We start from the raw sequence: 21,166 nt of genomic DNA on the forward strand, positions 1-21,166 counted from the left end.
ATGCGGCTACTCTGCACTAAGTACTGCTTGGAAGTGTGGGGAAAGGTGGTAGAGTATATTTGGAATATTTCTGATCTATATAATCTTAAAGGAAGTGGACGACCTCAGCAGCTGAGATCCTGTGCTGGCCTCTATCTACTTGTCTGTGGTTTTGATAATTTCTAGGCAGAATTTCAAGACAGGAGTTCTGTGTAACACTCTTTTGTTTGGCTTTTCCTTTTGGCTTTCTAGAGACCACATCCCAACCTTAGTATCATGCAGGTTGGGCTCATGTGAACTCCAAGGCTATTTCTGGAGGGAGAGAACAAGCACAGAGTAGAGGGGATGGTAAACTTTAAAGACAGAGTTAGGGTGAGGAAAAACCTCACTGCACCATCTGGTGTCTGCAGAGACCATACCTATGGTAAGGACTTTGGATGAACATAGCTTGTTAAGAAAACAAGTTATTGTACTTACAAAGAGCTTTGCTTAGGAACAGAATATTTGATTACTTACCAGGTACCAGCATTTGTGTCTGTCTTGTCTAACTGTTTGCTTTTGGGTAATTTTGATACATAATACATGTTGTTAATACTGTTATTTTGTATATGCATTTCCCCAATTATGCAGCAAGAGTCATAGATTTTAACAATGACAAAAAAGCCCTCTTAATTCAGTATTGCTGTGCAATAGGCCAGTGGTAAGCAGATACAAAAGAATATCAGGGAAGGCTGAGAGAATACTGAACCAGAGCAGACATGCAAATTTCACAACAGTAAGAAAAATTAAAGAATTCTGGAGATGAATACGTAAAGTGAAAATCCATCTTCTATTTTAATAATTTTAACAATGAAAGAACTCTCCATGTGATCTACATTTTTCATGTGGTTGAAACATGTAAATCTAGAATTAAAACTACATTTTAAAATAAATATCTATTTCAAAAAACACCCAGGCAATCCTGCTTTCTCTTTTTCTCTTGTGTACCTTTTCACACATCTTTTTCCCGTGTCAGTCTTTCATGGTCTGAATCTGTGTGGCTGAAGTCAGTTGTGCTTTTGTTGTTGGCTCCACAGGAGCAGGTTAGGACTCTAAACTCTATCTGTCTGCAATTGTCCTGATACCTGTACATCTTTTTGCCAAGGATCTGAATAGAAACAATACCTTAACATAAAAAGTGCTTTAGTCAAACAGTAAATCTTGGAGAACCCCCATCAGCCCTGGGATGAAACAATCCTTTATTCTAACTTTGCTGTTATGCAAATAATTTAATAAATTTCTAACCTTTACAGATAGAATATGTAAACTGCACCTCCTTACAAACAGGGTTACCTCACCTTCATTCCCTCAATTCAGTAGAAAATAAACAGCACAGTAAGAAATGTAGGGATGTCAGTTTGTTTGTGTATACTTTGGTATCCTCTTTGTAGTATGCGCAGGTCGGGTTAATCGGGCAGGTGTTCTCTTCTTTATAGTTTAAATACTTACTTTTTGTATCTATAACTCAATGAAACCACAAATTTTTAATAGCCATTCACCAAGCCAGGCCAAAAATGAAGGCTAAGTTAAAGCAGAAAGGATTTTGCAGGTACAGAGACTCTGATACAAAGCACAGTTAGAAGTTAGTGCACATGCACTAACAAGCAGACGAATGCTTCTGCCACTACAGCTCACTCTAAGAGTCTCTTGTTTCTGCTGCCACAGATCGAATATATTCAAGTACCTAAGCACAGTCTTGTGGGTGGAACTCCATCCACTCTCAGCAATTTTAACAGCACAGCTATTCCAGTCACACATCGTGACTCATCACGTTCCTCCTGGCAAAAGACTGTACTCCAACTGGAGAAATGCTGCCAAGAGGTTATGTTTGATTTGGGACCAAGAGAAAAGAAACCACACAAAAGTTGAAGTAAATTCTCCAGGAAATACTACAATCAAGGTCAAAAACTCCATAAGTAGGATGAAATACCCCTCCCCTCAATGCACAAAACTGCTGAATTTCATTACACAGTTCTTGGGGATGCTAGTAAGTTATGCCTTGGTTTTCTTCTGCTCAAAATTCAGCACATCAACATGGTCGACTTATAGCGAGCATTATCTAAACATTGACATCATTCAAACAGAACCTCTCCAGGATTGTGCAGGAATGCCTCACCCTTATACCAGTACCAGATAAACATCAAATCCTATTTATTCCACAGTCTCTTACTTCAACACAGAAGGATGTAATTCATACCCGATGTGACTTCGAAAGGTATTTCTGAAATCTTAAGGCAGTGAAAATAGAATAAATTGAGTTTTACTAGAGTGAAACTGGATCAAAAGAGAGGTCATCTTCAAATAGTGATAATGAACCTTAACTACATGCAGTCTTGTACCCTCCTGCTGTTTGACTGTATAGAATTCAGGCACTGAAGATAAAAGATTTTAACTTACATATACAGTAAACTACACATTTTATCAACTATTAGGTCTTTCAAATAGCAGGGAAGAGAGCTCCCAAAGGCACTGCTGACATCATGCAAGTCATCTAGTAAAAGTGATCCAGCCTATAAGATACACAGTGAAAACTTTTGTATCTGAAACATCACTTCAGAATCTCACAAGACCAGAAAGCTCTCTGTGTTTCAAAAAGAGATTAAATGTTAACTCCGTTGGTCTCTTTTGTCTGAAATTCACTCTTTCTATGAAATTCGACACCACACAAAGAGCCAGAATCAGGATTAAGGATCTCATAAACCCCATTTAATTCCTTAAAAAGGCTTCTGTGCAGAAATGAATTCCAGTCTCTGAGAAAAGTTGTACTATTCACAAAAGTGGGGGTGGGCGCTTTAGAATTACTATGAAAACTCTGTGCTCCAGGAAACTTTTTAGGCTTTTTTTGGAAACATACTTCTTCTAAATGGAGATGCATGTTCTTTAAAATAGGCATTGAAAATGGAATCTTAAAATGTTTTCCCTTAAAAAATTATAGCCATTAAAGTAAATTTCTCTGTTGCTACTGATTAAAGAGTGATAACAACAAAATCACAAGAACCAGGTCAAAGTCAGCCAGCAGCTACAAGGGCTTTTGGGCAGGCTTACCATTTGCAGGGATTCTCCCTAAAATTCGAGTAATAGTCTTCTATTGACAAGAAATAGGAGGCAGAGTAATGCAAGATAGTGAGTCCCCTGTAATATGTTCTTCATGCATCTTACAGGAGGTTGAGCTCAAGGATGACAAACAGAAAGAATAAAAGAAAAAAAAAAAAAGAGAAGATGACTTTATATTCAATTTCTGCACTTCAGGTACAGTTTTACTTGGGGACCTCCCTGTGAGTGCTAGCAGCTCTTTCTGGTGATAAAACTGTTACTGTGTGGTTAATTTATGTCTCTAATGCATAACATAAATGGACTGAGCAGTGCATTTGGTGAAGGGATGGGGAGTCTCTGGATATGTAAGCTGGTGATCAGTAAAAAGTCCCTTCGAAGGAACTGCTGAAAATTTATTTCAAATGCATTAAAGCTCATCGTCATGGGTGTCACTGCCTAAACCTCTTGTCAAACTCAGAGGTGGTTTGCCACTTCCACTCTAACATGCTGTTGAACTATTGCAATCTGTCAGAGAGCAAGAGCAGCTTTGGTGCCTGTGCCAGTCCCAGCCAGACTGAACCTCATCATAAGTTTAAAAGTCAAAGAGTTTTCTAAGGTTCTTGTATTTGTTTTGGTTTTTTTTCTTTTTTCCAGTTGGGGTAAGTTCCAACACTACTATTTGGGCATGAGCCAGCTTAATGCTCAGTATGCCTGGGAGTCATGGGGCATTTGCAAACACTGCACTACTGCAGGAAACAGTCCCTGGGAACTGTGGGCTTTGAGCTTCCCATTGCTTACCTTAGGGAAAGGAGAATACCCCAAGCAGGAAGGGTCTGTTTTGTGGAAGGAATGTTCATATAACCCTGTACATCACTGAAACCCAGAAGAGCTAAAGCTCCAGAGAAACTGCAATGTGAACACAGCAACAGCCAGACAACTAACAGACCAGCTGGAAAGCAGCAGAGAAAATACTCAGTGGCTAAAGCAGCCAGCAACAGAAGGGGTTACTGGGGGCTGCCACTTAAAATAGATGTTCCAGTGTAATAATTTCTCTATTATCTAAAATCACATGGGACTGGAATACCCCAGTAAAATATAAAATTCTGTACTGGGGAGATGCTTCCGCCATCACATGGCATTGTAACTTCACAAACTCAGGAAAAATGCTGTGGTACACAAGAAAATCAACTGCATTTATTTTCTAGGAGACAAATGAGTTTTCTTAATGTGTACAGAACATATTAACATACTTAGAGAGGAGTTTTAAAGAAAATTTGTCTGTTTGGAAAACTTCTGTCTTTTGACTGAATTTTGCTCCTAAAATCTAAGGTGGCACAGGACCCCATGCTGTAGACTCCCCTGGGACTGGGGCTCGCCTGAAAAATCATCAGAAAAATCAGGATGTAAGCATTGTGAATAGTAAGAACTTTTTGCTGTCCTTCAGAAGCCAGCATTCATAACTGAAACTCTTCATGTCATTGAAGTAGGAAAAAAAATGTATTTACTGGATATTCTCTTTAGTTACGTACAATATTTTCATTGTAATTATGTTATTTTACGTCTGCTGTACTACAGGAGTAAAACTACCAGGACTCCTTCATGCCTTCTGTCACAAGGTGGCGACGTTGGAAGCAAGAAACGTGATGGAGACCAGGGACAGAGCAGCACCCTGAAATGATGACTTGCACTACACTTTGGAGAAAATAATTAATCATGGGTAAATTCTGATCCGTGTATTTATGTGAAAACTCACGTACTGACTTTAAATGTAAAGCAATTTAAAGAAATTCCAGCCCAGCACTACAAATTCCCTAATGCAACATAATCCTTGAATTATAACCATTATATAAATATAAATATTTTGGTGGGAATTCAGCACATCTGTGCACACCTTTTCACCATATCAAATTCATTATGTAAATAAGATGAGAAATAATTGTCTTTCAAGGATTTCCTCTCCTTAAGGTTTTGTTACCAGCTATTTTTAAAGAAATATATGGAAGCAATTACAAGATCTTGTTAAAAGAGTTCTAAAGTATGTCAGCAGAATGAGTTCCAAGGTAACAGCAGTTTTCTGCCACCGACCAAGCAAAGCAGAGAAAATTTAAGGCACGGATCTTGTTATTAAAATGCATCTGTAAGCTTATTAGGTCTGAACAGAATCCAGCATCCTATTCAAAGACGCTTTATGCAGAAACCAGCAGAAGCTCATTATTCACAGAATGATGGGATCGTTAAGGCTGGAAAAGGCCTTTAAGATCATCAAGCCCAACCACCGGCCCAGCACCACCACTGTCTTCACCACTAAAACCTGTCCTGAAGTGCTGTATCCACACATCTTTTGAACGTTTCCACCACTTGCCCGGGCAGCCTGCTCCAATGCCTGACCATCCTTTCAGGGAGTAATTTTTTCCTAATGCACGACCTAAACCACCCCTGGCGCAACTTGAGGCCATTTCTTCTTGTCCTATCCTTCCTACGCCCTCCTTTCAGGCAGTTGTAGAGAACGATAAGGCCTTCCCCAGCCCACTTTGCTCCGGGTTAAACACCCCCAGTTCCCTCAGCCATCCCTCACAAACCCAGCGGCTTTGCTCCCAGGGCTACCGAGGAAGCTCCTGTGGCGGGGCGGGGGGGGGGGGGGGGGCCTCATACCAGCGGCGCTCCCTGCCAGCCCCGCTGGGGAGGCGTCGTACCCCCAAGCCCACGCAGACATTTCCCGGGAATGCACTGAAGACGGACACAATTAAACCACCACACGATAGCGCCACCTAAGACCTCCGTGTGAACCGCAGGGAAACCGCCGAGGCGGGACTCGAACCCACCACCTTCCGGTTCGCCAGGCCACTGCGCGCCAACACAAACATAACCCACCTCCCGACCCCCACCGCGGCGTGACTGCACTTCCGTAAACATCGCTGCGAGATGAGTGACAGGCGCGACGGCCAATCGCAATGTCGGAGCGGTGGAGGGGGCGGGAGCCCGCGCGCTGTGGCTGAGGAGGCGCGCGGCGGGAAACGGTGGCGCGCGAGCCGTGGCGTCCTGAGCTGGAACGGCCCCGCAACCGCCCCGGAGCCGGCAGCGCCGCTTCAGACCTGATTGATTCCTTCAGCGCCGCTTCAGACCTGATTGATTCCTTCAGCGCCGCTTCAGACCTGATTGATTCCTTCAGCGCCGCTTCAGACCTGATTGATTCCTTCAGCGCCGCTTCAGACCTGATTGATTCCTTCAGCGCCGCCTCAGATCTGATTGATTCCTTCAGCGCCGCCACACCGGGCGCGGGCGCTCCTGCGTGCCTGGAGCGAGGTGCAGCCTCTCGGGAAGTTGCTGTGCGTGCTGAGTTTTGTTTGGTGCTGGTTTCCGCGTGAGTCTCTTACTGGCGCTGATAAGTCATAAGCTTATAGTGCAAAATGTACTCTTTTTTTTTTTTTTTTCCCCTTTTGAATGGCACCATGTAATAAGTGGTTTGTTCTACCGGCTTATATTTAGGTGTGCTGCTACAGCCTTCCGATGGGGGTAAAACCAGCTGTCAAGAGATACGAAACAAGAAATAAGACGGAAGTGCCATCATCCAAATCCCGAGTCGATTGGAGACGCACTAGAAGGGTGCTCATACTGCTTGACAGCAATGACGAATCCTCAGCCACCTCTGAGGAGGAGTCTACCACATCAGAAAGTGAAATAGATGAGAAAGGTCAAGCGGCTGTGAAGAACAACCTTTCAGATCAGGAGGAGAAAGGCCGGAGTGGGGAAGTAACAAAAGATGGTGACGATGAGTGCGTTGTGCCTGGGAAGCGGAACAGGTTGAGCGCCTCTGTCATGTATGACAGTGATGAAAGCGAGGGCAGTGACATACTTGTTAGAAAGGTTTCTGCCAAACGCCGCTGTATACTGGATGACGATGAGAGTTCTAAAGAACAGCAGCCTGATAAAACATACCCTACAGAGAATGTTTCTACTAGTAAGAAACAGAAAGTGCTCGAAAAATTGAAAGAACTTGTAAAACAAAGCGCAGCTCGGAGATCCTGCAGCACTGCAAATTGTGAGGTCAGGGTTTTGTCTTTGAAATTTAATTGGAGCAGGTATTTAATGTGAGGAAAGGTTAAGCAATACAAATTAGTGGGATTTTTTGGGTTTGAATGCATGACAAATTAGTAGTTCTGTAATATTTTAACAGTCACATTAACTGGTGAAAATCTATCAAATTAATTTTATCAGGAAGCAGAATACCTGCCGAAGTGTCTTGGAGATTTCATGTTAGCTTAATTCCTAGAAGTAGACTGAAAAGAGGTACATGGAAATAGCTATGTTAAAGCTGAAAATAATTGCTATCTAGTACAAAATTATATATATTTTTTTGGAAATATGTGCTTTCCTGTTAATTGAATAAATGGTGTTATTAGATGGTCAAAAATCTTAGCTGGTGTATGTAGTATTTTGTCTGTGCAAATACTGAAAATACTTGTATTCTAAAAACTTTTAAATTTTTAAATTTAATTAGGATTCTAATAGTGAAGAAGCAATGGAAGAGGAACCACTCTGTCAGCTGCCCCTCATACCATCAGAAGGTAGTGAAACTGATGGTGACAGCTTAAAGGATTTTGTAGTAGAGGAAGACAGTGATGATGATGACATTGGCAACCCAGAGCATGTGAAGAGTCAAAATCAGCCACATCAAAAGCAACCAAATCCATCAAACAGTGAGCTGCTGGCACACTACATCCCACAGTGTAAGATCAAAATTAGTGGTAATTCTTCATGTATAACTAGCTTGTAGAATTGTAATAAAATTTAATGGGCTAAGTACAAATATTAAGGAATAGAATGTGATACTTAAAATCAGATCCCTAAAAGGTGTCAATTTATTATGAAGGCATTTTGATTTCCACAGTAAATTTCTACAGTCTTTCGGTATCAAATTAAAGGGAGGGTATAAGTTGCACAATTTTTTTTTTTCAGTTGGTGTGATTTGGGATGAAGTAGGCTGCCTATGATGCATTCATTCCTGTGGAGACCTGAAAGCATCATCCTTCATCCTACAATCTTGTGGTTTATGCTAAGACCGGCTATGTTAATCTGTCCAAATTCTGTTTTCGCTATGAGTTTGGGGCTTGGGATTTTATTTCTTGGATTTTTTTTTTTTGGTTGGTTGGTTTTTTGTTATGTTTTGGGGTTTTTTTTTATGTATTTTTATTCTGTGGTGATAAGACTTGTGACCAGAGGTCTAGAGGGGTTTCTGACTCCACTGGCCAGTCTCAGCTGAATTACACAGAGCAAGAAAACTCTTCAAGGTGTTCTTTTATGAAAACCAATTTCTGGATGGAGCAGAGAGATTTGAAGCAGGACCTTATGCAAATCTTTTTTTCTTCCATATTTTGTTGTTCGGTTGTAGGTATGTAGTGACAGCACAGTCACTGCTAGTGTAGGTAATTACAAGCATTTGTGGTATTTCTTCCCCAGTGAAGACTGTGTTCCCAGCAGAACTGTGTTTGAAAGAAAAGAAATGAACACAAGGAACAAAATGCAAGCAAAACACCAATGACCGCAGCATAAGCCTGGGCCTTCTCTGATTTACATTATTATCTGCTATTTGTAGAACAAATGATTCGCTTCTCTTTGTGTTTGTACTTATTGTGGACTCCTCTTGCTGGAAGTGCATGTAACTTTAGGGTGCTAAAATTCTGTAGGATCCCAGGGATGAGAAGCACAATTTAAAGGCAAAATCCTGTGGGTGTGGGTGTTGTGCATTAAAATAATTTCTAAATCTATATTTAAATAACTTTAAAATTCTAAACTTACAATGGAGAAAAAAAATTCTTCTTACAGGACTTCTAACATGGCATACTTTTTTTTTTTTTTCTGATTTTTTTTCCTTTTGGTAAATTTTGGTTGTATTGCTTTCTTCCCAGTATCTCGCTGTGATCATTATGTACACTTCAAAAGAATAGTAAAGGCTTTCCTCATAAATGCAATTGATGACACTTTTCTGAGCTCATTATATGGTAAGTAAATTGCATTAAATAATATATTCATGCATTCAGAGTTGTACAAAGCCATTTACTGTAGGGAAGGGTGTTTCTCCTGATTAGGGTATAGAACTGAGGGTCCTGAAATCTGTGGTTTTCCTGCTATATAGCTTTGGTGGGGGAGAGCAGAGGGGACTACCAGAAAATGATACAGTAGTCTTGGAAAAATGTGTAGACTTAATTCTTGAGCACAGAAGGCTTAAACGCCTTCTTGAGATGTAGGAATGTGTTTCTGTGTTACTAATCAGTAGTAACCTTTCTAGCATGAAATCCAAATTAATTTCAAAGCAGATATCTCAATGAAAACATTGCAAGGTCAGCTGGTTTGTCAAAATCTCTTGTGCTTCACAGTTTTTTTTCTTAGGAATTTGATAGATAATAAATGCTTTTAGTTATGGAGATGACTCTACATCAGATTTTTTTTTTCCTTTTTTTTTTTTTTTTAATCACATCAGATAAATAAGCTTCAGCTACAGTCAGTACTTGTCTTATTCTTTCTGAGGAAGTGCTTTTTGGCATTTGGCCTAGCAGGGCTGAATAACAGCCTCACACATAGTTTCATAAGCACTATAAAGATGGGATTAAGGAGAGGACTCTCAGTGTCAGATTGTGGAAGGAGTCAGTAAAGTGCCAAGGTTTTGATGTCATCAGGAATTAAGAGGGAATGGAGAAACTGAAGTACACCACAGACCTCAGAATAAAGGTTCTATACTCTTGGACCTAAAAATGTCTTTCATCTACCGCTGCTGGTTCTTTCAGGTGTTTGGTTTGTTTTGTTTCAACAAGTAAAAGCAAGCCTTTGAAAAGTAGTAAGTAAACACTGCCAGATTAATGTTGTTATAACTTCCTTCTATTTCAAATTATATCTGCTCAATAAAATGCAACAATTTATTGCTAAATTGCTGGAAGTAAATGAGTACTGCGGGTGAGCTGGAGGTTGTACATGAACATTGTATGAACATAGACTAGCATTACAAAAATATATTTTTATAATATAGAGTGGATTGTTCTGAATTAATTGAAGTGAATCCCTTCATTAGTTTTGACTCAAAAGCAGCTACTGTAGTATTTGAGTTCACACTTGTTTTTTATTAGGTAGGATTTTGTTTTGTGGTCTAGCACAGCCTCTTCAAGCTCCTACTGCAAATGTGTATGTAAAGTGAATATGGAAAAACAGTTAATTGCAATTATGGTTGCTAAAATGACAGTTAACTACTTTAAAAAGCTAGATAGACAGTGGTCCTTCTCAGGTCTATTTTTTTTTTTTTTTGGATAATAGCTAGCTGAATTAAGTTCTGTACACACTGAAGTTCCAGGGCAGTATGCATTGGCCTGCATCTAAGGAAGTCCTGTTTAATTTCTGGAGTCCAGCATGTATTTGGGAAACAGTAACAGTGGTAATTTTACTCATCCTCATGCTTTTTTATTTATTTTGCTTGAGTAAGTGTTTAGAAGTACATATGCTGCCTAATTCAAGGCATCTGACTGTGCTAGTGAAGGTCAGTTTCTCTGTGATCCTTATGTGATAGAGTTGTCAAAATTTCTGCTCTGAAGTAGCTCAGAGCAGTTTGTTTTCATGGATTCCAACACTTTTCTTTTACATTTTGAACAACTTAAATGAGTTGGTTGAACAGTGTGACATTCCCCCACATGCTTCCTCCTTTTCTATTAAGTGGGACTGAGTGAATTGATCTCCATTTGGGATGAGAGCTTTTGATTTGATTGTAGAGTTTATTCATGCACCCCTTTTGAATTATAAAATACATCCCTTTATGAAGATGTAGGGATTGCATGGATCACTTTTATGGGTAACAGTAGCAAATGTATTTGCAACTACACATATATGCTACTGTACCTATATACATATGCTATAAATAACAATTTAGTAAAATCATTCATAGTTCTTAGTATGCAGAAGCATATTGTCCTTGAAAATTTTATCTAAAAAACTTGTACAATATAGGGTGGTCAGCAGATTAGTAATGATTCTCACTGAACAGATGGAACGAGACAAAAGAAGTATGCACAAGATATGCTGCTCTCACTTCATTATTTGGATGACCGCTTCATTCAGCCTCGTCTTGAGAACTTAATCTGTAGAAGTCGCTGGAAAGATCGATACAAGGTGTGTAGATTCTACTTCAAATGCTGAAATTCTCTGTAAAGGTGCAACAATCACTTTAATTATATATCCTTTTTAATAACAACTATTGTTCTTTAACTTAATTTGTTTTGAAGCTTATGTAAATATCAGAAATAATTTACATGTTGATAACCAGACAAACATTCAGGTAGCAGAACAGAATCTGTTCTCAGCTACCTGAATGTGTCTCCTGCTAACTTCAACAGATGATGTTGGAGGATTTTTTTTTGTCACTTGCTAAATGTTCTAACAAAACTTTGTCCTCCTCCCATAAAAAGGTAAACAGTATGTTCGTCATGAACCTTCTACTACTACTACAAAAAATTAAGTCACTATAGAGCAATTACTTACTGTATGTATATTACTAGAAGAGTATTAGTGTCATGGGTGTGATGATTTAATAATCACTATAATAATGAAATTTGTCTCTCTTCCATTTTTCTTGGACTAATTTTGTGTGAGTACAGAATGCTCAGCAGCCTGCTTGAGGCATCATTCAGTTCACAGAGATTCTTTAATGTTATTTGGAATGTGTTTTTCAGGAGCGTGTGGATTGTTACCCAGATGTTCGCATAAGCTTGAAAAATACAAAAAATATGTCTTGTCAGGCCTGTGAATTGAAGCGGTGTTGTCGGTTCAATGTGTTGCTCTCTGGAAGGCTTTATAATAGTAAAACTATGGCAGTGGATGACTTCATGTCAGATGATAAACAGGTAATTTCAAACCAGCTCTCTATTTTTAAGTTTTTCTTTTATCAAGAAAATAAATCTGATTTTTTTTTTTTTGACCTTTGGTTTTGCCTGCATCACAATGACCTGTGTGCTGTTTCCTCCTCACATCTACCCCTTAATGAAAAAGCCTTTTACCTTAAGGGCCTGTAATGCCCTTAAGACTTCCCCAGCAGGAATCTTGCATTGTTTAGTGGTCAGAAACATGGTAAAAGTAACTTTCTGTATGACTTACAATCATTGCCATTGAATGATTGTGTTTTCTATTTTGCTGCAAGTAAGATTTGTTCAACATTGTGTCACTAGGTTTGCTAATTCTGTGCCTGCTCTGCCTCTAGCAGAGAGTTGGAGGGTCCACGTGCACTCCAACAGTTCTTGTTTGCTCTAGGTTCAAACATTGAGTGAAACAGTGCAATGGTCATCCTAGCAGTCCAAGTGCGACCTTACTTAATTTAGCAGAATTTACTGCTTCGTTCTTCAGAATTTTTTTCCCATATCTACTATTTCCCACGTAGCTCTACACTCAGGACAAATTATCTTGGCATCTCAGATGCGCTGACACTTGAAGCTGCTGATCTCCTTTCAAGAAAACTTGTTCCTACCTACATCAATACATTTTATTAGAGCCTTTTCCCCATTACTGCAGTATCGGAATTACTTGTCCAAACTAGAGGGCACTTCCATTTGGGTAGTCTTGCATCTATTTCTCCCTCAGTTTTCACTTCTAGAACATTTGGATTTTTATTTTTATTTTTTTTTTCTAAAAGGTATTTTTCATGTTGTTACATAATGTTCCGTTAAGCAGTCATTTTCACTTAAAATAATTTAATAATAGGCTAATACAATTTTATTTCACAGCTGAGCCTTTTGAAAACTTTGACTTTCAAGAACCTAGGTGTTTCTAATATTTAGACATCTTCTCTTCAAATTTACAGCTACATATAATTGTTATGATTAGGTATGCATATGACCTTCAGTAATGCAATTCATGACCTCTTATGATAAATTCAAAGCACATGATTTGTCAAGAATGAAATATTGCTACAGTTGTTTACCAAACTGATACCCAAGTTCTGGCTTTCTTCCCTTTCAAGAGACACAGATGGTATTTTATTTGTGAGTGTAAAAAAATTTTTGAACACAGCTAAAGTTCTTCACAGTATTTGTTGAAAATAAAGAAGTTTCAGAACAAGGGTTTTTTCAGTATATTTTATAGTGAGGTATAATAGGATTTCTTAAGTAAAAATAAAGTGAAGCCATTGTCAAACAGGGAGTATACCTTACTGAAGCTCCAATGAATTGTTTGGATATTTGCAAATTCCTTAACTTACAGATTTGAGAGGTGTCACTGTGATTATCATTTTGTCATCATGCAGGGCTCTGCATGTAATGCAAGAGATTGAAAATCTGTGCCAGAGTTTCTCTTATATTACAGACCCTTCTGAGCAGCAGTTGCTGATACTCTGTTTTGAAAATTATGTTTGTGCATGATAGTCAAGAAAGCTAGGCTTTTCCAGCAATGTTTTTTCCCTTTTTGATCCTGTTTTTTGCAGGAAAACAATAAGTCCTCTGCAATCATTCCAGCACTGATATTGCAGTCTGTCATAGTCATTCTTCCTTACATACAGATCACTAATTTAAAAATACTCAGTTTTTCATGGGAAGTGTGTGCCTTAGCTCACCAGAAATAATTAGTGAACTAGCACAAGAATTTAATCTTTACCTAACTTTCAGCTTAACTGTGGAAATAACAGTAGCAGTTCCCTCACCGCTGACCAAATGTTGTCCTGCATAAAGTGTTGGCTATTTTTTACTTTGGAAAAACTTGAAATATCCTATGGAATACTGAACTAACTTGCTAGTTCATTTTTGTCCTCTTCAGCTTAGCAGTACAAAATGAGAGCTTTTTTTACCCTGTGTACACCAGCATCTGGGGACGTCTGCTATGTGCCTGCTCAGTATAGCTCAGTGGCTGTTAAGCAGACTCAGGGGAGAGAGTAATTGAGCACTTTCCAGTCATTTTTGATAGTGTCTTGTAATGAAGCATTTGTGTTCTTAGGGTGACCTGTAGTTTAGACTGCTAAAAGTACTGTTCTCAAGTTGTCTTTAAAGCTCTGCTGGCAATGCATTGAGCAACTTGTCCTGCCAATTTAGAAAAAAAAATATAAAAGAAAAAAAGGCTCACAGAGCTACATAAAACTGCCATTTCACAAGCTTAATTGACTGATAGAGAAGGCAGTTCAGCACTGACAGATCAAATTGAACAGAAACACATAGTTGGACTATTTTCTATAGATTTGTTTGAAAATACTCGAGAAAAGTGGATGTGAAGAGAACAAAAACAGACCTCCAACCTCCTTCTTCTGCATAAAACTTTCCTTTTCTCTCATCTCTGAAGTATTCTGCTTTGCCAGTAGAAAGAGAAGAGAAACAGCTGTTCCAATTTTGCTTAGGCTTGCAGTGATTATTCACTGTGTAGGTGCCAATTCTCATTTCCCCCTGATCAGGGAGAATCACAAGGTTTAGAGATGTGTCCCCCACACTTACTTCCTTGCTCCTTACGTCACCTGGATTGTAAACTGTTTTCTACTCTCAGTCTTGGTGTTCTGTTTATAAACATGCTTAGAGGACATGGATTCAGTCACTACATGTTGTGCTATTGTCCAACCATGCTCCTGCATTCCATACAAAGTGATTTAACACAACTTTGGCTGATAGGGCCAGCTTGAGTAGATAAGTTAAGCATTAACACAGAGGGACTGAGAACTGTGAGGGGGAAAAAATTAGAGTGAGTACAGTACTGAGATTCTTTCCAAAGCTGCATTCTGAAATAGCATTGTATTTTTAGACTATCTTTCTTGCTTAAAAACACAATACATAGTTACATTTATACGATATTTAGCTATTTGCCTTTGGCATTTCTCCACATCACACATAAATAAGCTATGAAACTCACTGCCACAGGATATTTTGGAAGGGAAAAATAGTATTGGGTCCCAGAACAGATTAGACAAGTTCTTGGGGAAAGTTCTTTCACACTTTGGAGCATAATATTTGGGATGATACAGACTGTCTTAACTCTTAACTGCCAGAAAATGTGTGGTAATCTTATGATCATTCTAATGTTTGTGCAGGAACTTATACTAACTTTCTACATATCTCCTGCTAGCTGTTGTCACAGGGGAGAAAACTGGGCCATCAGTTTGATGCAAGATGGTATCTCCTATTTTATATCACATAATGTTCCAAATGCCACACCTCTTTGCTTGGGATACTTGAAAAATTGTGCAATGCTCTACAAAGCACTGCAGCTCAGTTCTTCATTGCTGCAGTATTTAAAATGGTGCTTCTGGAAATTTGAATTAATCAAGGCTCAGCATTAGTTTGTAGGTCTTACAGAAGCACTGGCCAGCACCAAACACAAGCCTTAGCTTTTTAGTTTTGGGAATACTAGAAAGTGGAGCTGTATATAGGTACAACATGTACATGATCAGTAGAGAATTAAAATATAGTAATATGCATTTTTTATCTCAAAATGTTTAAAATTTCAGTTAATAATCAGGTCAGATCAAAAGTTCTTTTTAGTGTGTGTGTCTCTTTTGACTTAACTGATACTATGCCTGGTGATAACCACTGAGCTGCTGGTTAATATATTTAAGAGATTAAGATATGTTCATATAGTTAAGAAAATGTATAACTAATACCTGTAAATTCTGTTAACATAAACTTTAAAAATACACTTCTCTGTTACTTTCATTGTTGGCTGGGTTGCACTAGTAGGTCAGGTGTTTTGGGGAACTGCTCACAGATGCAAACATTTGGTCATGCATTCAGAAAAGCTTCCTGAAAATGTGGGTTGTAAGCATTAATTAAAACTTAACCTTCCTGTAATTTGAGAGTATTCAGATTATTAGCAATAAAAGGTACCACTTTTATGGCTCAGAAGAAATAGTTTTACAACTTAAAATTTGGTTAATTAACATAGATATATATATGTTTGTGCGTGTAATGTAAAACAGCAATGCAACTGCATCTTGCATTCCAAATGCAGAGGACTTTAGCCATTTACATATTTGTTGTGGAAAGGTGTGACAAGACATCAGTCCAAAACAGTGTTGTCCTTGGAGGATAAGTTGATGAGAGTTTGGCTGGGTTTTCTGTTATTGTTGTTTGGTTTTTTTAAGAAAAACAGAATCAATTTCTTTACATATGTTTAAGTTATGTTGCTTTTTAGAAAACCTGACTTCTAAAAACATCCAGATGTAGATTTCTTACCTGGTAGGCTTTGTCTCCTTGGGTTGAAGTAGTAATCAGTGCACCTATGGGTCATTTACAGAGGATAGACTCTTCTTCTGACTTGCTATTGTACCTGCTGGAACTACTGCTCTTGTAGACAAGGAACAAAGCATTCTCTTGTGAAATGCAGGATGTCCTTAAAGGCAGGTGAAAACTGAGTCTTGTTCCCTCCCTGCAGCTCCAATGTCACATATTCTTAGTGATCACTTAGGATAGCCAAAGTTTCTTGTAAACAATATATTACTCAGTATTTTCATGGTAGTGCTGATTGATGATACCAAATCTATTTTAATCCATGTTCTGATTATGTAGTAACAGGCACATTTTACCATTTGTTTACCTATAAATACTGCTGTGAAAAAACTGTGAAATTAGACAATTCCATTTTTTCTGCATGGAAATCATAGGAGTAAAACTGGTAATAACTGTGAGATTCAGAGGCTTTATTTCTGCAGCATCATAGCTTAGCTATTCCTTCTAGACAGTTACAGATTAATGTTTGTATTGTATAAAACTTAAAGTTCGGATTTTATTTTTTTTGAAATTCAACCTCTCCATTTATTAAGTGCTGTGAGGCGTATGCCAATATGTGTTTATATGTATTTCTTGAAGAAGTAATGAATATTATTCAGTCTACAAAATGTTAAAACTGGTATTTCATCTCCCTAGGAAATTCTTACATATTAAGCAAAAGCACATAATTCCTCTTCCTCTGCTTTCACAATAAGATGGTTGTCTAAAGTGTTAGTGATTTTGTAACAAAACTCCACCAGGAGATAGGAAAGATACAACCAATTACATACATGATTGTGTTTGCAAGAAGCCCGCACTGATAAGCTGCCATTGCTTGGACTTGCTGGCTGCCTGCTTGCTCAAAAAGCTGTGGCTGTGAAAACTACATAGGTTTGTGTCAGTTTTATGCATGTAGTGTCATTCTGTTTGTTTCATTATTCAAAAAAAATTTCCTGGACTGACTGTTTAAATTGTACAAGATTAGCCCACCAATTCTGTATATTGTAAAGATAATCATGGTTCTATCCAAGGGAATCATTTTTTCATTCTGGCCTAGGTTTTGAAGGTTGGCATAGTGTGTGCAAATCGTACAAGAGTTTATCACAACTTGAAACACTTCAAGTACAAGTTGTACATGGATTGCAGCTCAGTTGCTGGATTGGATGGTGTAGGGGATGAACCAGTCAAAGACACTGTAGAGCGGCTTCTCAACCACTTGGAAGAGAGTGGGTGGATTCAGAAGGTATGACTGGGTTATTCCCTGTATTCTTTTCCAAGCAGATGAAAGTACGTTCAGATAAAATGTCTGATTTAATGGATCAGTTCTGAGTTACCGGCTGTCAATAACACAACTCAGCTCAACCATTCTCCCATTTTTGCTGACCCAGTTTTTCAAACAGTGTTGTGCTGCTGTGCTCACACAGAGTTTGCATCAGCTTTTGACATGAAACTTTTTGACAGCTGCATGATCTCTAGGCTGTGGTGGGCAGGCCCTTGTTTCATTTGAAAGCAGCAACACAGCAAACTTGAGCTGTAACTTAGAAAGATGGGAAAGATGTACATGAGGCACAGCAAGAGTATTTTAAAATTCTGTTTACACTGAAGAACTTTGAATTGTTCAGAACGACTTCATGAAGTATTTTAAGACAATTTGTAGTACAATTGCATTTAGTATGCTTTTAGATATAGCTTCTAAATCATTATTGACATACTTGGTCATGTGTTGAACAAGAAAAAGCAGTCTTTACATAATACAGTTAGTAAACATTGATAAATTGTAAAAATTTTATTTCATTCACAGAAATATGATGGTCTTGAAGATTACATGGAAGATGCAGACAATTTTCAAGAAGAGAAAATTGATTAAGAGGTCATAGAGCTCTTTGGAAGACATCTTCAAAAATGTGAATGGCCTGCTTCGTATGTATGCACTTTATGTCTGCCTGGACTTCAAGATTTCTCTGTAGGCTGTTAACACCCAAATTCATATGCCTTTAAATTACTGTTTGATAATGTGCTGTATCTTTTTTTCTCATCTGTGTCAATATAAACCCAAAGTTTTATCAAATCAGTCCTTACAGTCTTACTGCATTGATCACTAAGTTTTCTACTATTAGAAATATCAGTTCAATATCTATTTACTTGTGAACTAAAACTTCCACCTATTTAGATTGACCTGCATTGTAGGGAACATAGAAGATCTTTTAAAGTGGGTATATTTGGAAAGGTAAGGCTTTGTTATACAAGAACTTAGGACTTGCATCTTACCTTCTATATTGCTCATGTGCAAGTAAGTTCAGTCAGTTAGAATGATAGTTACAGCAAACAGGACCCAAATACAAAGATCTATTTCTCCACTGAGGAATCAGTACAGACAGTTGCAAGGCAACAGAGGAAATATTCTGCAGTCCTGACTGCATTTGCAGCACAGTAGTCATTCCTCTTGAGAAAGTAGGTGATGAGTCACAGTATGGGCGTCATACAGACTGAGTCTGGCTTAGCCATCTAAATGAACACATGGGCCCACATTGCTGTCTTTGATAAGCAGCTGGGACAATTTACTGAGATTTTAAACATCAGGTTACATTGTGCAAACATAATGGCAGCAAATTGGAGTAACTGCAGTCCTAAGAGATTGGATTAATATGCCCATGCAAGATAAGCAAGAATTCTCCCGGTGTAACTTAACAGAAAGTAGGAGTTAGTCAGAAACAGGATGCATGGCTTACCAGAATTACACAAAACCCAAATCAGAGTAGATTTTCAAGGATTTAGGAAGGGTTAAGTATGGTACTGTCCATTCTGAAAAATTGGACAAGAACTGTAAACATGTACTTGAAGCCCAGAAAGGTAACTGTGTCCTGGGCTGCATCCAAAACAGCATGGCTAGCAGGCTGAGGGAGGTGATTCTACCATTCTACTCTTATGAAACCCCTACCTGCAGTGCTGCATCCAGCTCTAGGGTCCCAGCACAGGAAAGACCGGGTGTGCTGGAGCAAATCCAGAGGAGGGTCACTAAATTGATCAGAGTGCTGGCTGTAGATAAGCTGAGAGAGTTGGAGTTGTTCAGTCTGGAGAAGGGAAGGCTCTGGGAGACCTTGCAACCTTTAAGTATTTAAAGGGGGCCTACAAGGAAGATGAAGAGGCTTTTTACCAAGGCCTGTAGTTTTACTAAGTCCTAACAGGACAGCAAGTTTTAAACTCAGAGAAGGTAGGTATAAAAGGACATATGGAAGAATTTTTTTACTGTGAGGTAGGTGAGGCACTGGCACAGGTTGGCCAGAGAAGGTGTGGATGCCCCACCCCTAAGAGGGTGCTAAGGTTAGGTCAGGATGGGGTTTTGAGAAACCTGGTATACTGAGAGATATGCCTGGCCATTATGATCCTTAAAGGTCCCTTCCAACCCAAATTATTCAGTGTTTCTATCCATGTATTTTGGGCTGCATATAAAAAGAATTAGATATAGCTTAAGATAAAATGCAGGGCACAGCGTTTTGAAACCTTCATGTTGCTGAATGCCCTGTTAGTTTTTTTTTTGGCTTAACAACTTAGTGAAAGATACTGTTAACACTATGAATCCTTTTAACAGGTTACTCTCTCAGCAGCAAAACTAATGGAACCTGATTTCTCATAGATTTGTCCTTAAGAAGTCACTACATTTATTTTGCCACTTTACTGGGAACAGATAGGCTGATTGCGTAGGCACCTGCTGCCAGGTGTATTGCTTGACAGTGAACATCTGCTGCCTTTTTTACATAGAGACTGTACCTTAGATTCATCATTCACTGCCCTTTTTTCAGCATTCATTGTGAGAAATTAACTGCTTTTGCTTTGTTAAGGACTTGAAATTGAGCAATGTTTTAAATGCTATTAGGGTGAGTTAGTGGCATCAGTATTCCTTTGTACCACGTACAGATACAAGATAGACAAAACCAAGATGAAAATTTCCAGCGAATTTGATTGAGACTTGCTCTCAAGTAAACTTACATTGAAGATACTCTTTCCATGCCTTACCTGTTAGACACAAACTTCTGAGGTTTGGTATGTCTTATATCTATCTTCCTGGTTACCAAAGCCAAAGGTTTCCTTCTCTATTTCTTCTCCTCCCTCATCTCTGTTCCCCTGGGAATATTGGTGGAATATACCCATCAACTTAAAATACTCAGGAATTCATCTTGAATATATCCCTTTCAGTTATTGATACCTCAGTTCTTTCTGTTAACAAAATCTCTGTATAGTTTGGTTTGCTTCTCTATAACATACATTTGGTGTGAGTTTATTCTTACAAAGGAAAATCATTCTGAAATGAGTACTGTACCATGTAGTGGAGTATGTCCTCTTAGAGCCTTCCTGACTAATCCTTATTTTTGCTACTTTATGAATTTTCTGAAAACTCTTGAGACTATGATTTTGCTTAAAAATTTTGTTGTCAAAATCTCTCATTTTGCTACATTAAAACAATTCACTACCAAAATAAAGAATAAGTTAGTGAAACTCTGGCTTGCTGATTACAGGTACTATTTCAAGAATAAATACAGTTTGATTGAAAATTGAAATGGTCCATTCTACTTACTTTTTGATATCCCAGGTTTCTCACCTCCTCTTCATTCACCGAAAAAGCATGTGCTATCTACAGCATTTTTTTTCCAGATCAATTTTTTTTCTGTTGCTAGCAGAGATACAAAAGTATTCTGATGGAACTTCTTGGTAGAAAGTGCTTCCATAGGTTTACTAATCTTGGCTGTGGTATCAGCAGTGGGACCAAGAAAATGCCTTAAAGTGAAATCATTCTTCTGTTTCAGTAAGGAAGAGATATTTGATTTGGCAGGAGCTGATGTTTTTGTGTGTTAAACTCTGATATTCCCCTCACTGAGATGGGAGGAAGTGATAATATTTTTGTGGCTGCTGTTCTA

At 38.4% G+C, this 21,166-nt stretch overlaps 1 protein-coding gene across 3 annotated transcripts; it reads left to right on the forward strand.

Moving 5' to 3' along the window:
* Positions 1-6,065: 6,065 nt before the first annotated feature.
* On the forward strand, positions 6,066-20,809 carry CCDC82 (coiled-coil domain containing 82). 3 transcript variants are annotated; one of them, XM_088052147.1, is made up of 8 exons: positions 6,066-6,377; positions 6,538-7,095; positions 7,550-7,778; positions 8,958-9,050; positions 11,075-11,199; positions 11,760-11,930; positions 17,311-17,496; positions 18,055-20,809. In XM_088052147.1, the coding sequence occupies exons 2-8, from the start codon at positions 6,559-6,561 to the stop codon at positions 18,118-18,120; spliced, it is 1,407 nt and encodes a 468-aa protein (XP_087908273.1). In that variant the 5' UTR covers positions 6,066-6,377; positions 6,538-6,558; the 3' UTR covers positions 18,121-20,809. The 3 variants fall into 3 exon arrangements, with proteins under 3 accessions (XP_087908273.1, XP_087908271.1, XP_087908272.1); XM_088052145.1 differs by having other exon boundaries at positions 6,240-6,412; XM_088052146.1 differs by having other exon boundaries at positions 6,244-6,354.
* Positions 20,810-21,166: the final 357 nt, after the last annotated feature.

This window comes from Pseudopodoces humilis, chromosome 2, assembly GCF_049639895.1.
Source record: "Pseudopodoces humilis isolate 2021_Gansu_Grassland_sample_001 chromosome 2, ASM4963989v1, whole genome shotgun sequence".
Classification (NCBI taxonomy): domain Eukaryota; kingdom Metazoa; phylum Chordata; class Aves; order Passeriformes; family Paridae; genus Pseudopodoces; species Pseudopodoces humilis.